Genomic DNA, 13,990 nt, shown 5'->3' with positions numbered 1-13,990 from the left:
ATAGTGGCAATATCACAATCAACTCATGTCTATTTCTTCAGGGAGGAAAGATTGAGTACATACATTGCTCTCAAGACAGTGGTGATGGCTACTAGTTTAGATGGCTTATAACAGGTGTTATACAATGGAGGACAAATCTAGCAGTGACTTCTTGTTGTTGCTGTTGTTGTTGTTACATTTATATCCAGCTCTTCCTCCAAGGAGCCCAGAGCGGTGTACTACATAGTTAGTAAAGTATGCTGGAGACAATAATATGAAAAATAAAATATCACGCAAAAGATGGGGGGAAAGGTAAGGAGAACCACAATCTAATATCCAGTTAAGGTTGCTTAGGCCTTAAGAATCTACATTTTGAGCATTTGGCAGAGCACAGCATATATTATATTGTGCCAAACACCCCAACTAGGTGAATATTGCCTGATAACTTACTATTGTGATATAAATAAGCTCTAATTGTCTTCCACCCAAACACCTTCTTTCCTCTTAATATATTTAGTTAACTAAGGCAGACAAAAATGTCCAGTCTTTACTAACCCAATGCTGCCAATAGTTGAGGTAGAGGTTTTCCAACTTTTACTAAAAATTTAGCTGCAGTTAAGATACAGGAGCATTTTCCTGCCTATATTATATACTGATGATTTGACATAGCAATTTAGAATGGTCAGTTCTAAATTGCAAGACCAGGATAGCTGGTCTTGTGGTAGAAAGCATGAATTGTCCCCTTTGCTAAGCAGGGTCCACCCTCGTTTACATTTGAATAGGAGACTATATGTGAGCACTGTAAGATAAGCCCCATAGGGGATGGAGCCACTCTGGGAAGAGCATCTACGTCCTTACATACAGAAGGTTCCAAGATCCACCCTTAGCATCTCCAGATAGGGCTGAGAGAGACTCCTGCCTTGGGGAAGCTGCTGCCAGTCTGAGTAGACAATCCTGAGGTGGATGGACCAGTGGTCTGACTCAATATAAGGCAGCTTCCTATGTTCCTAATTGATCAAAAGGTAATCAATGACCAGTAATGACACTGGTACTACTAACAATCTGTTACCAAAGAGAATTGCACTTTCAAGTAGACAGAATGAAATTTTTGCTTTCCATTTCTTTTCTTATTTACAGGCCAGCTTGATGAACTCAGTTAGTTTTGTTTGTGAATTGCATGAATAGAGTATTCTGGATCAGCCAGCAGAGCTTCCAGAGATGCCATCAAGAACAGCATGGTGTAAAAGCAAACAATGGCCGACATCCTAACTAAGCTTTTGGCCGCTCGCCGGACTGGGCAGCAGGTGCTGCGAAGCAGCCTTGGTGAGCACCACAGTTGGACATGCAGAGTGAGAGATGACAGAACACTGTCACATGCCAAAGTAGGCCTGATGACAGAGGATGCATTTCTGTCTCCTTAAAACTTTTACAAGTAGCAGACCTGGAGTGGGGAATGCAGTGACTATATGAATTGGGACCACCAGCACAGGAAAACGGGCTTTAACCCTTTCCACGCTGTAAGGGATTGAATGTGTTGGCTGGAGCAGGAGGGCATGCTCTTTCCTGCCCATGAGGCACTTGGTGTTTTCTTCAGCTATGCACTCTTCAGTCCAGGGAACAATGAGTTGCTAACAGAGCTATTTGAGATGGATGGAACTGGCATTGTCTTCATTGCCAAGCTAGACCATTGAAATTTAGAGATCTCACTAGATGAAATGCTTTTCATTAAGTTGTTTTCTCCCCTAAACTTTATATACACCGGCCCCAGGTTATATGGACCATATCTTGAGGTTGGAATTAAAATATCTAGGTGTGTTTATAACAGGATTTTTTTTATTTAGTCATGGAGCTATGGTATGCTTTAAAGGTCGGATCTCAGTGATGCAAGCAGCATGCAAAGAGGGAATTTCCACATCTCCCCCTGCTGCACAATCTCTGTCAATCCAACAAATGGGGAGATACAAAATTCACATGAGCTTTGTGATTCTGACTGAAACGTGGCAGTTCAGTGACTCCACTCCACTGCAGCTCTCCACTTCCTCACACATAGTGGAATATTATGCTTCCAAAGGAAATTGGAAGGACTCAGGCTGGATATACCTGCACTCGTTGATTTCCCACTGCTATCTCTTGGGCCAGTTTGTTGTCCCATTGAAGCCGTTGCCAAACCCCAGTTGGTTGATGGTGGTAGAGCTGTATCCCTTTCAACTTGTCATAAAGGAGTGATCACATTAATTCACTTACACAGATTAACTGTAACATCTGAGTTGCCTATCCCAGCACTCACTTTCTAAAGAAATCTAAAAGAATGATCACATCTTGTAATATTCTATGAATAAAAACAGCTGGTATTAAATGGCAGGAAGTATTAAATCAAGTTAAATGACAGTGTTAAATCAGTTGTTTGGTTTGCTGAAGTCCCATAGCAGGTGGTTTTTGTGTGCAGTAATTGGTGATAAGCTGTCCGAGAATAATATTTTCAGTTGGAAGAAATGAGAATATGATGTTGACAGTCTTAGAAACAAACATAGTAGTCACAGAAGTTGAGGCAAAAGCACAGAATGTGAGGGATGGGGAAGAGGAGGAGGAGGAGATGAACTGTTTTGGGGGAAAACAAGGAAATGGTAGAAAAGAGTTAGCCCCACATCTCTGCTCCTGATTATCCCTCACAGAAGTAGCTTTTCCTGTTCTACTGTGGCCATCGGATTCTATAAAATGTGCAGTACCGTCACACACGCACATAGTTAAACAGGCCCTTGACCAGCTAACCTGCTGCTCTTTGTTCTAGACTGGGCTGTACAGCCTTCTCTTGAGTTCAGTAACTAGTTCTCAACAACTTTGGCTGGAGACTTGGGCAGGCATCTGCCACTGGCAATGCAGGCAAGACAAACAACTGCTCTGCAGCTCTCTGGACCAGCAAGCCCTCCAATGTAAAATGATGCTCTGCTGCTGCTGCTTTCCTTATACCACCTGTTTGCTTAGCTTGATGTGTAAAAGCAAGAGCTACGTGTCACACCTCCCATGCTCTGAAACTCTCAGTTCTGGCATATGCTGAATGCTAGGTACCGGAGATTCCGTGGCAGGGTTGGCTGGGCATGGAGGCCACAGGCAAGTGTGAGCGGCTGGTGGAGGGCCCTCCTGAAGTCCAGGGCAATTGGTTTCCTTCCTGAGGGTACCAGTCTCTGTCACTGGCCCTGCATTTAAACAGAAACTGACCCATGTAAATAAGAATTCTGCCTCTACCAAGGTAGGACAAAATCCTATCTAAACATACCCTATCTGACGAACTACTATGTATGATCCTTCTTGATAGTGGGGACCCATTTGCTCAGGCTCTTTCTGATATTGAGGTATACTAGATCTGTATCTTTCAGAAGAACTTAAGGCATGAGGGTTGATATGATTTTATAATGTGAAGGGCTGCTTAGTTTTGGAAATTTCTTTCTAGCAATGGAGGCGCCATATGATGGCAGTGAAGTAACTGTGGTAATGGAAGAAATAGAAGGCACATACAGCTATGCGTCTCCAGTGCCATCTAAAAAGAAGAAGAAATATAGAAGTCCTGGAGATCAAGGCGAAAAGGCTAAAAAACCCAGGTGAGTGATTTTCCTTTTCTTAATGGAGGTTTATTATGTGAGCAGCTTTCCTTTGGGATTACTTTGTCATTTTCAGTAGTTTGCTTTCTTTTGGCTTCAGTTTGTATTTAATGAAAATATCTTTTCCTGTGAGTAGGCAAAAAATTTCCAGGAATATAGTGGGCCTTGACAAATCCGGGTGCCAGTTTGCCATAGCACCTGAGCTAGCCGATGGATGATACTACTACTACAACAACAATATTTATATACCGCTTGTCAACCAAAGTCCTCAAAGCGGTTTACATAGAAAAATAAATAATACATAAAGAAGATGGTCCCCTGTTCCCAAAGGGCTCACAAGCTAAAAAGAAAAACAGGGCAGATACCAGCAACAGCTATTGGAGGGATGCTGTGCTGGGGTTGGACAGGGCCAGTTGATCTCTCCCTGCTAAGTATAAGAGAATCACCACTTTGAAAGATGCCTCTTTGCTTAGTTAGCAGGGGTATAGCAGGAGATAGACCTGAGTAGGAGGTGGTAAGCAAGGCAGGAATTTGTTGCTGTTTCATCCTCCTCCTCCTTGTATTGGTCCATTGGAAGGTGTAGAATACCAAGGCACTGTTACTGAGGCAGCCAGACCCAGAGTGGCTGCAGGCCTTGGATCCTGGCGTGAAGCTGTTTCCTCCAGCTACCAGTGGCTCCAGCCTGATCCCTGGAACTGTCCTCCACATCTGATTCATCCAAGCTGAAGCCCAGCAGGACTTTGCCACTGCTGAAGGGAGCGGTGTGGGCTTGGCTGCTCCCACCTTCTGTTGCTCCAGACAGAGTGGAAAGGTAAACGTCGGTCAGCCTGGTTGCCAAGCTGCCACACTACCCTGGGTGGTGGTGGTTACTGCTCTGGGTCTTGTTGGGGGCTCTAGTGCCACAGGACCCATCATTCCTCTTTGTCTGGAGCTGGTGGTGGTGGTAGCAGCTGGGCCCACACAGTTCCCTTTGGTGGCAGCAAAGCCTTGCTGGGCTTCAGCTTGGATGAATCAGATGTGGAAGGGCAGTCCCAGTGATCAGGGGGGTGCCAGAGGGAATGGGGTTCAGCCTCATGCCAGGACCTGAGCCCTGCAGCCGCCCTGGGTGCTTCCTGCCTCAATAACGGTGTTTTGATGGAGGCATCAACAGAGGAAGCTGGTTAAGGAAAGGTTTAGAGAAGGAAAAAAAGGCCCATTATAACTAGGTTGAGATTGTCTATATCAATCACAGCTAGTTGGTCTGTAAAGAAGTACTCTATCTGTGTATACTCTCTATGCATGCAAGGATACCTTTAAGGAGGATACCTTTATGGGTGGAGGAGGCTGCTCTTACCCCTCTCGCCACGTTTCCCCCACTAGAGCAGTTCAGTGGGAATTACTCCCAAATAGGATTGCAGCCTAAGATGGTACACGAACTTGGGAGTAAGTCTCATGGGATGCTGTGGGACTTAATTTTGAATTTACAGATTACAGCTTGCAGCCCTAGTTATTACACAGTTCTGTAGTCGAATGGAAGCTTTTTTGTACACTTTCTGACCACCAACTAAAAAGCAAATCTAGCATGAAATAGATGGGTTGTTTGCTTCAAGTGAGTACATATTAAAAGTCTTGGTTTCTCTTGTTTTTTAGATCTGCATACCTTCTGTATTACTATGATATATACCTGAAAGTTCAACAGGAGCTCCCCCATCTTCCTCAGTCTGAAATTAATAAGAAGATCAGTGAGAGCTGGAGGCTGCTCAGTGTGGCTGAAAAAAGTTATTATCTGGAGAAGGCTAAGTTAGAAAAAGAAGGATTGGACCCGGTAATTTATTTGACATAAGTCACTTCTTCTGATGACACTTGCAATTCAAATGGTTGTAATATCCCTTCTAGTACAGTGTATTGAAAATCCACATGAAATAAAATGCTAAAAGAAAAATCACTTCTTGCCTAAATCTAAACTTTGCTGAACCAGTACTGTTTTCAGCAGGAGTCAGGAAGAATAGTTTTTTAGAGCTGTAAAGCATCTAGGTTCTACTTCTGACATTGGGTTGTATGATGTCTCTGGAAGCCTCAGGTGCCTGATAACCCAGGGTTTATGCATATTCGATACAAGCAAACTTAAAGGAACTTTAAATTATTTCTTCTGACCTGCATCAGTGTCAGGTGTATTGGCAACACAGAACACACATGAAGCTACCGTATACCGAGATAGATCATTGGTCCACATAGCTCAGTATTGCCAGTTGTTGGATCACTGAATTTCCAGGCTTTTTGTAAAAGAAAATCTGATTGTGCATTTCAGGAAATGGAAGTTTAATAGTGACTCTTACCTAGTGGAGCTTCCATGTTTATAAGCAGTATGTCTCTGATATAGGACATTCAGGTTCAAAGGCAGCCTGCTGCCACCACCTTGTATGCCCTTACAAGGCCTGCTAAGTCCATTTGCTACCTCACCCCACCCTGCATGCCCTCTCAGCACCCCTTGCCTTATCAATGGAGGGGGGAAAAGAAAAGCCCGTCAAGGAAAAGAAGGTGAAAGGGAACATTTGTTTAACTCTAGAAGTGCCAGTGTGCTCATAGACATACCTTATCAAGTAGCTACAGTCTTAACCAGGAAGTCGCTCTCCAGGCCTTGCCCCTCCCAACTTTGGCATCAGAAACCTTATTGGTCAGAATCAACACTAAGTGCCCTTAACTGACTTTACCCTGTTATGGAGACTTCAGAGGCTAATAACTCAGGAAATACTGGATCATTCCCCCACCCCACCCCCACCCGAAACTGGATAGCATTATGCTCCAGCATGCAGGTGACTCTCGTTATCTGCAGTGGTTCCATTCTGGCCTATAACCACAGATAATGAAATTGCGGATAACAAAACTTTAGTCAATGGGAATTGTGGGGGTTAGGTTCCTTGAGGTTAAAAAAGGGCGAAAAAGGTGAGCAGGAGGCAGAAATAAGTGAAATAAAGTACTGTAACATGCTCTCCAAGTCCTCAGCTGTCCAGCAATCTTCCCCCACCCACATTTCTTCAAATTTTCCATGAAAAGGCAAACCATGGATGTCAGATTTACATAGCCCAACCATGGATATGCACAACCGCAGGTGCCGGGACTGTGGATAATGAAGGCCTCCTGAATTTAAAAACAACAACATTTAAAGGGACATTAAAAACATTATATGTTACCTGATGTCCAAAAAGTGTAACAAACAGTTTTTCTGGAGTTTAATGATCCTTTGTAAACTGCTGTATCTCAACTATTTAATATTAGATCTGCATCGGATTTGGAAGTTGGTGTCTTGTCACATATATGATGACCGCAAACCATCAGGCAGATTTGACAGGCAATTTTGATTTTATGACCAATATTTGATTTTATTCAGGGCTCATAATGATAGAATGTTGAAACAGCTGCTTATTTCACCTATACTGTACTAGCACGACTGTGCCAGTATGGTGATGTTTAAATGAGGGAAACCATGAACACTTTCCTAAATATAAGGGAGCCTTATTAGTATTCTTTTTCTTTTGATGTGCCAAAGATAACAGCAGCCAAACTGATGTTGTCATGTCCATGCATTTTCCATAGAATTCTAAGCAGTCTTCTCTGGGTGCTGTAGTTCCGGACATTCCAGGTTTCCGTAAAATCCTACCTCGTTCAGATTACATAATTATTCCCAAAGGCAACCTCCAGGAGGAGGGAAGCAAACAGCACTTGGAACTGTGCATGGCCCAAGGACAAACAGCGTCAGAAGGACTAACAGCTTCTGCTAACGTCACGGGTGTTTCCCACAATGCTGTGCAAAACATCATTTCCGTAGACTCCAGCCACATGGGCATTTCCGAGCAGTGCATTACCATTGAAGGAGTTGCAGAAGACCCAGCCTCGCTTGTTCAGTCGGACACAATAGAAGAAGTTGTTGCATCAGAGGTCCTGTCTCATGTCCGACCTGCTTCACACAAAGTGGGTGGGGATGTCATCCTGGATGAAACCCCTCTGGAACTAGGAGACAGCTATCCCTATCAAACAACCAGTGTGGTTATTGAAGAGACTCTGGTTAATGGCTCAGATGCCTCTAATGGGAGCCTTACTGTGGCACAACCACAGGTTTCAGATGGCCTCTCTGTGGTGACGGTGGTGACTAGGAGAGTAAGTAAAGTTTATGCTAACTTTTTGTTTTGACTTCATGTTGACAGACTTGCAGTCTGATCTTATGTATGGTTATTTGGGTTGTTTTATTAAGCAAGATAGTCTACAGAGTCCTATTTTGAATGCCTCCATCAAATGAGATAAGGCAGGTGGTAACTAGGGAGAGGGAGTTTTAGGCAGTGCTACTCTATGGAATAGCCACCCTTGTGAAGCTCACCTGGCACCATCATTATGCTGTTTTAAATGCCAGATGAAGGCCTTGTCATTTACCCAGGCTTTTAAAATGGGTTTTAGATTTAGTTGCTGTTTTTTAAATGTATTGTAAATTGTATGCTGTATTTTACTGTGGTGTTGTTTTGTGAACCACCCAGAGAACAATTTGTTATGGGATGGCAATATAATTAAAATTGTTGTTGTTTAAATCTTTAAAATGAATAATCCTTGGTTTTAGGGTTATTTAAGTACAATCAATGCTATTGGGACTTACTGCTAGGTAAGGTTAGGACTGCAACCTTCCCTCTAGCTGCTCACAGTACTGGATATCTGGTGCACATGAAGCAAAATCTCTGTAGTAGGTTAGATCAGGATGTCTCAACCTCCACAGATTATCATAGGCTAATTAGGAACATATATTGTCACCCTGCTCCTACTGGTAGGGATGTGCACAGTGGTGGTGGTGGGAGACCTTTAAGGGCAGGGTAGGGTGCCCTTACCCCTCCCACCACGTTTCCCCCAACAACGCTCCATTTAAAAAGTGTCTGTCATGGTGGCAGTGTACCTCCCTGCTGCTCCAGTGTCTTCATCGGCCGGAAGTACCCAGCGCGTGTGCCGGGCTCGCTCGTGCACACACTTTTTAAATGGAGCGCCAGCAGGGGAAATGTGGCGGGAGGGGTAAGGGTACCCTCTCCTGCCCTTAAAGGTATGCCTGAACCTGCCGAACCACCGGTCGTTGAAACCGGTTTGGAGGCCCATAAAGGGCCTCCGAACTGGTTCCACGCACATCCTTACCTACTGGTTAACCTCTAACCTTAAACAAGCAAAAACAGTTCCTTCTTGACAAAGTAAAGTTGGGATTGGAGTACTTGCAGATAACAGAACATCTGTGTGGATGTTCTACTAGAAATAGCGAAAAGTTCTGCCCAGGATGGTTTTTGGCTTTGTTAGCTGTCCAGGTGCTTCTGTGAAAAAGATGAGATTTCTATTTTCATTTAAAGTGACTACTACTTCTAGAATGCTCCCAGGCTGCTTTTGTTTGGGGAACAGAGTTTAATAAACTAACCTAGAAAGGGACTTTGCGGGTCTTAATTGCTTCTGCCTTGCTTTTGTGCCATGTGTTCATAAACTTTATATTGACAGGAGCTTTGTGACTGTAATATAGGTAAAGAAGTTGTTGTATTTTCTTATTCTGCCTAGGATAGAGAAGAAAGTAATTGTGTAACACCTGCTGCACAGTTCATTATGCTCCCTCTGCCAGCCCACTCTGTTGTGGAAAACCCAGCATCAATCAAACTGGTCAGTAAAGGAAATGCTGATGCCATCTCTTAAGCATTTCATTTTTCATGTGTTTTAAGCCTTACATTTTGGATATGTGAAAGAGTTGACTCATACTGAATTGGGCTATTGTTTTGTTGAACCCAGTCCTGTCTGTTCTGACTTGTCTCAGGCTTTCCCAACCAGTTACCCAAGATCCCTGAGATGCTGGTGTTTGAACATGAGTCCTTTATTTATACAGAGTACATGCTCTAGCAATGTACTTTTCTCTTATGTATAAGCATAAGAGAAACATCACACAAACTTTAAGGAATATCCAGGAATAAGGAAATAAATGTAGGGACACTTTTTTTTTAATGATATGTGTAGGAATGTGCTTCTGAATTCACTTCTCAGTGTTAGTGATTTACATGCAGTGAAAAAGAGTTTTTGGTCTGTGCACTTCGCGACAGCAGGTTCGCGCTCAGCAAAGCTATCCCGGGTTCTGCAGAGTTTGATTTCTGCTCCTTTTACCTCAGATCAGTCCCCGGGATTGTTCTGCTGTGATGCCTTTAATGGGTTCTTTGCGAACAAGATCTCCTGTATTTGGGCTGACTTGGACTCCACTATTTTTGCAGGGTCTATGGAGGAGGTGTCCAGCGATCCCTCTTGCAGTATTAGATTGGATCAGTTTCAATCGGTAGCTCCTGAGGATATGGACAGGCTGCTTGGGGCCGTGCGGCCTACCACCTGTTCTCTGGATCCTTGCCCGACTTGGCTGCTTCTATCTAGCAGGGAGATTGTTGGAAGTGGCCTAGTTAATATCATAAATGCATTGCTGAGGGAAAGTAGGGTGCCCCCTTGTTTGAAGGAGGCATCGGTTAGACCACTCCTAAAGAAGCCTCCTGTGCTGGATGGGGTTACACTCCCCCAGAAGGAGCAGGTGGACAGCTTGGGAGTACTCCTGGACCCAGGCCTCACTCTGGTATCTCAGGTGGAGGCCCTGGATCCCTTAGCGATGGACAGTTACAGGCCAATCTCCCTTGGTTGGGCAAGGTGATTGAGAGAGTGGTGGCCGACCAGCTCCAGGCCGTCTTGGAGGTAACTGATTATCTAGACCCATTTCAAACTGGCTTTAGAGCTGGCTATGGGGTTGAGACAGCCTTGGTCAGCCTGATGGATGACCTTTACCAGGGAATCGACAGAGGGAGTGTGATTCTGCTGGTTCTTCTGGATCTCTTGGCGGTGTTCGATACTATCAACCATGGTATCCTTCTGGATCGCCTGGGGGAGTTGGAATAGAGGGCACTGCTTTGCAGTGGTTCTGCTTCTATCTCTCAGGTAGATTCCAGATGGTGAAGCTTGGAGACATTTGCTCCTCAAAACGGGAGCTGTTATATGGAGTCCCGCCGGGCTCCATTCTGTCACCAGTGCTTTTTAATATCTACATGTAACTGCTGGGTGAGGTCATCAGGAGATTTGGTGCTGGGTGTTATCAGTGTGCTGATGACACCCAAATCTACTTCTCCTTTTCATCTTCAGGAAATGGCACTCATTCTCTAAATGCCTGCCTACAGGCAGTAATGGGCTGGATAACAAATTGAAGCTGAATCCAAGTAAGACGGAGGTGCTCATTGTGGGGGCTCAGAATCTGAGGGGTGAGTTAGATCTTCCTGTGCTGGATGGGGTTACACTCCCCCAGACGGAGAAGGTGCGCAGCTTGGGAGTACTCTTGGACCCAGGCCTCACCCTGGTATCTCAGGTGGAGGCTATGGCCAAGAGTGCTTTCTATCAGCTTCGGCTAATTCAACAGCTGCACCCATTCCTTGAAGAGGATGACCTCAAAACAGTGGTGCATCAGCTGGTAACCTCCCGGCTTGACTACTGCAATATGCTCTGTGTGGGGCTGCCTTTGTACGTAGTCCAGAAAATTCAGTTAGTTCAGAATGCGGCAGCCAGATTGGTTTCTGGGGTAGCCCGTAGAGACCATATTATGCCTGTTTTGAAACAGTTACACTGGCTGCTGATATGTTTCTGGGCAAAATACAAAGTGCTGGTTATTACCTTTAAAGGTCCAAGTTATCTTAGAGAGTGCCTTTTTGTACATGATCCCCACCGCATGTTAAGGTCATCTGAGGAGGTCTGTCTCCAGTTACCACCGGTTCGTCTGGTGGCCACTCAGAGGCGGGCCTTTTCTGTAGCTCCTCCTGGGCTGTGGAATGCACTCCCGGCAGAAATCCATAATTTGAATTCTTTACTGGCCTTCAGGAGACCCCTTAAGCCCTGTCTGTTCGGCCTGGCCTTCCAGGGTTTTTAAATGATTTTAAAATTGTTTTAAATTGCTGTCCTGATTTTCCAGGGTTTTTTAGCTGTTTGAATTGTTTAATTGGTGGTGTTCTGTTTTTATTGTGTGATTTTAACTGTTAACTTGTTTTAATTGTTTTTACTGTGTTGTAAACTGCCCTGAGCCATTGTGGAAGGGCGGCATATAAATCTAATAAATAAATAAAGCAAAACAATTACTACTTTCAAATGGGCGAATACTCTGCTTTATTTAAAAGGTAACTGATGCCTTTATTTAGTATATGAAATAGCCAGTGTTGGTAAATGGATATATGAATATATATATGAATGCTGTTATCTAATGCATGTAATCTTGACAGCTTTTGCCCACTGCCAGAATTAGGCTTTGTATTTGCCTAGTAAAACTGATAAACTTTTATGTTCTATTAAAAAAAAATTCACTAATAGTACCCAATACCTGTGATGTTACGTGAAAAAAGCAAAATAATGTTTTCTTCATAAAATAGGCACTGCTGGCACAGATAGGACTGGAAAAGACTTCTGCCTGAAATCCTGGAGTGCTGCTGTCAATGAGAGTAGGCAGTACTGAGCTAGACGGACCAGTGATCTGACTCTATAAGGCAGCTTCCTGTGTAATACTTTTACATAATTTGTGGTGGCTAAGTTGTATGGATGTGTGAACCGGCTCAAGGTTGATGGTTCAACATCGAACTGATCTGGCCCTAGAGGGCCAGTGGAGTAACAGCAGGAGGGAGGACATGCCCTCAACTCCTGCCTGTAGGCTCCTGGTGGCATCTGGTGGCCCACTGTGTGAAACAGGATGCTGGACTAGATGGGCCTTGGGCCTGATCCAGCAGGGCTGTTCTTGTGTTCTTATGCATGCTTGGCAGCCTCCAAAACGGCCACCACCATCTAGGAAAGGGCCAGAATAGCCCGCAAACAGACCAAAATGGCCCTTAGAAGACCGGGGGGAGGCCGGCGGGAGGGAGGAGAGGGTTTTTTAAATGTTAGAATGCCCATGTTGGCTCAAATTCAAGCTGGGATGGAGTTGTTCGGTGGCACAAAAGCAAACATGCCTGGTTCTGCAAGAGTCTGGTTCGGACTCGAACAAAACCAGACAAACTGGGTTTGTGCATACACCTACTAAGTTGTAAAAGCAAGGCTCTTGTCACTGCTGCCGCTTAATACAGTACTTATAAAATGAATATTTTATTTTCATTTTGTTATGTATTAATCACATTCCTCCAAAGAGTTCAGGGCAGCATAATGGAATACCAACACACACACACACACACACACACACACACACACCCCGCTTCCCCACTGTTCTTAACAGCAAGCCTGAAAAGTTAGGACTGAAAGGGCCCAAGGTCGCCTAGTGAATTTTATGACAAGCTGTTTTAAAAGGACTTGTTATGATTCTGAGCTATTCCATGGATCAAAGTGAAAACTGCAATACAAAAAATAATCCAATATAATACTAATATTCAATTGTCCTAACTAAAAACTAAAAACAATTGTCTTAACTAAAAAGGTATCCTAACTCAAAATATGGTTCCTTCAAATCATTACTATTTATTTATTTATTTATTTATTTGATTGATTGATTGATTGATTTCTATATCTATATATTTGATTTCTGGGGGTGGAGAGGGCCAGTTACTCTCCCCCTGCTAAATAAAGAGAATCACCATGTTAAAAGGTGGCTCTTTGCCAAATTAGCAGGGGTTGGAATATATCTTATGTAGAACATATCTACATAACAAAACTAAAACCATTAAAAGTAATAAATGAGATCTCATAAAAATGTCCATGGTGTAATTGGTTGAGAAATTTAAATCCCAGACTGTCCAGTAATTCATCTCTGAAGTGTCATGCTGTTGACTTGCGGGAGAATAGTGGATGAATATAACCATATGATTTCCAGTGTAGGACTCATTTTAAAGATAGAATATCGAATTTATCTTGTGCCTTTTGCCAGATATGTTTCAACCTTAATGCAGTCTTCTTCAGTGACAACCTTTAAGAAATCATATCATAATATATCCATCCAGATAACACACACATCCTTTATGTTACAATGTTTTCTTGACAAAAAGAAACTGCTCTAGGGCTAACCAAAATATGGATAAGAATATAGTCAAAGTACACTCATGAAGACTTGTAACAGCAATAATATTATATAAACATGTATTTCCTACAATTTTATGAATATAATAATAATAATAATCTTTATTACGGTCCTTGACCAGCACAGTATGAATATCTAAATCTTCCTAAAACAATCTCAGATATTCACTAAGACAAGATTTTTTCTTCCACTGGTAGACTTATAGCTATGCTTGTAAAGAGGAATCTGGTGAGGATTCCCCTTTACAAGCAAAGGGGAATGCTGCCTTTAAAAGGTTTATAAGGCCGGCTGGTGGAGGCAGCAAGAGGCCATCTTACTGGTGGCGCCAGCAGCAGCGGCTCCTCTACACCCCGGCACTCCCCGCATCAGTGTGGCT

General features: G+C 43.5%; 1 protein-coding gene across 4 annotated transcripts in view; it reads left to right on the top strand.

Moving 5' to 3' along the window:
• HMGXB3 (HMG-box containing 3) overlaps window positions 1–13,990 on the top strand; it is a 67,380-nt gene that overhangs the window by 24,514 nt on the left and 28,876 nt on the right. For all 4 annotated transcript variants that reach the window (XM_053303783.1, XM_053303782.1, XM_053303780.1 and 1 more), the window contains exons 2-6: window positions 1,117–1,302; window positions 3,428–3,575; window positions 5,205–5,379; window positions 7,149–7,709; window positions 9,123–9,221. In XM_053303783.1, the coding sequence (XP_053159758.1) occupies window positions 1,233–1,302; window positions 3,428–3,575; window positions 5,205–5,379; window positions 7,149–7,709; window positions 9,123–9,221 (1,053 nt within the window). In that variant the 5' untranslated portion in view covers window positions 1,117–1,232. The remainder of the gene's footprint in view (window positions 1–1,116; window positions 1,303–3,427; window positions 3,576–5,204; window positions 5,380–7,148; window positions 7,710–9,122; window positions 9,222–13,990) is intronic.

The sequence above is a fragment of the Hemicordylus capensis genome, chromosome 2 (genome assembly GCF_027244095.1).
Source record: "Hemicordylus capensis ecotype Gifberg chromosome 2, rHemCap1.1.pri, whole genome shotgun sequence".
Lineage (NCBI taxonomy): Eukaryota > Metazoa > Chordata > Lepidosauria > Squamata > Cordylidae > Hemicordylus > Hemicordylus capensis.
This window is presented reverse-complemented; position numbering and strand designations above follow the sequence as displayed.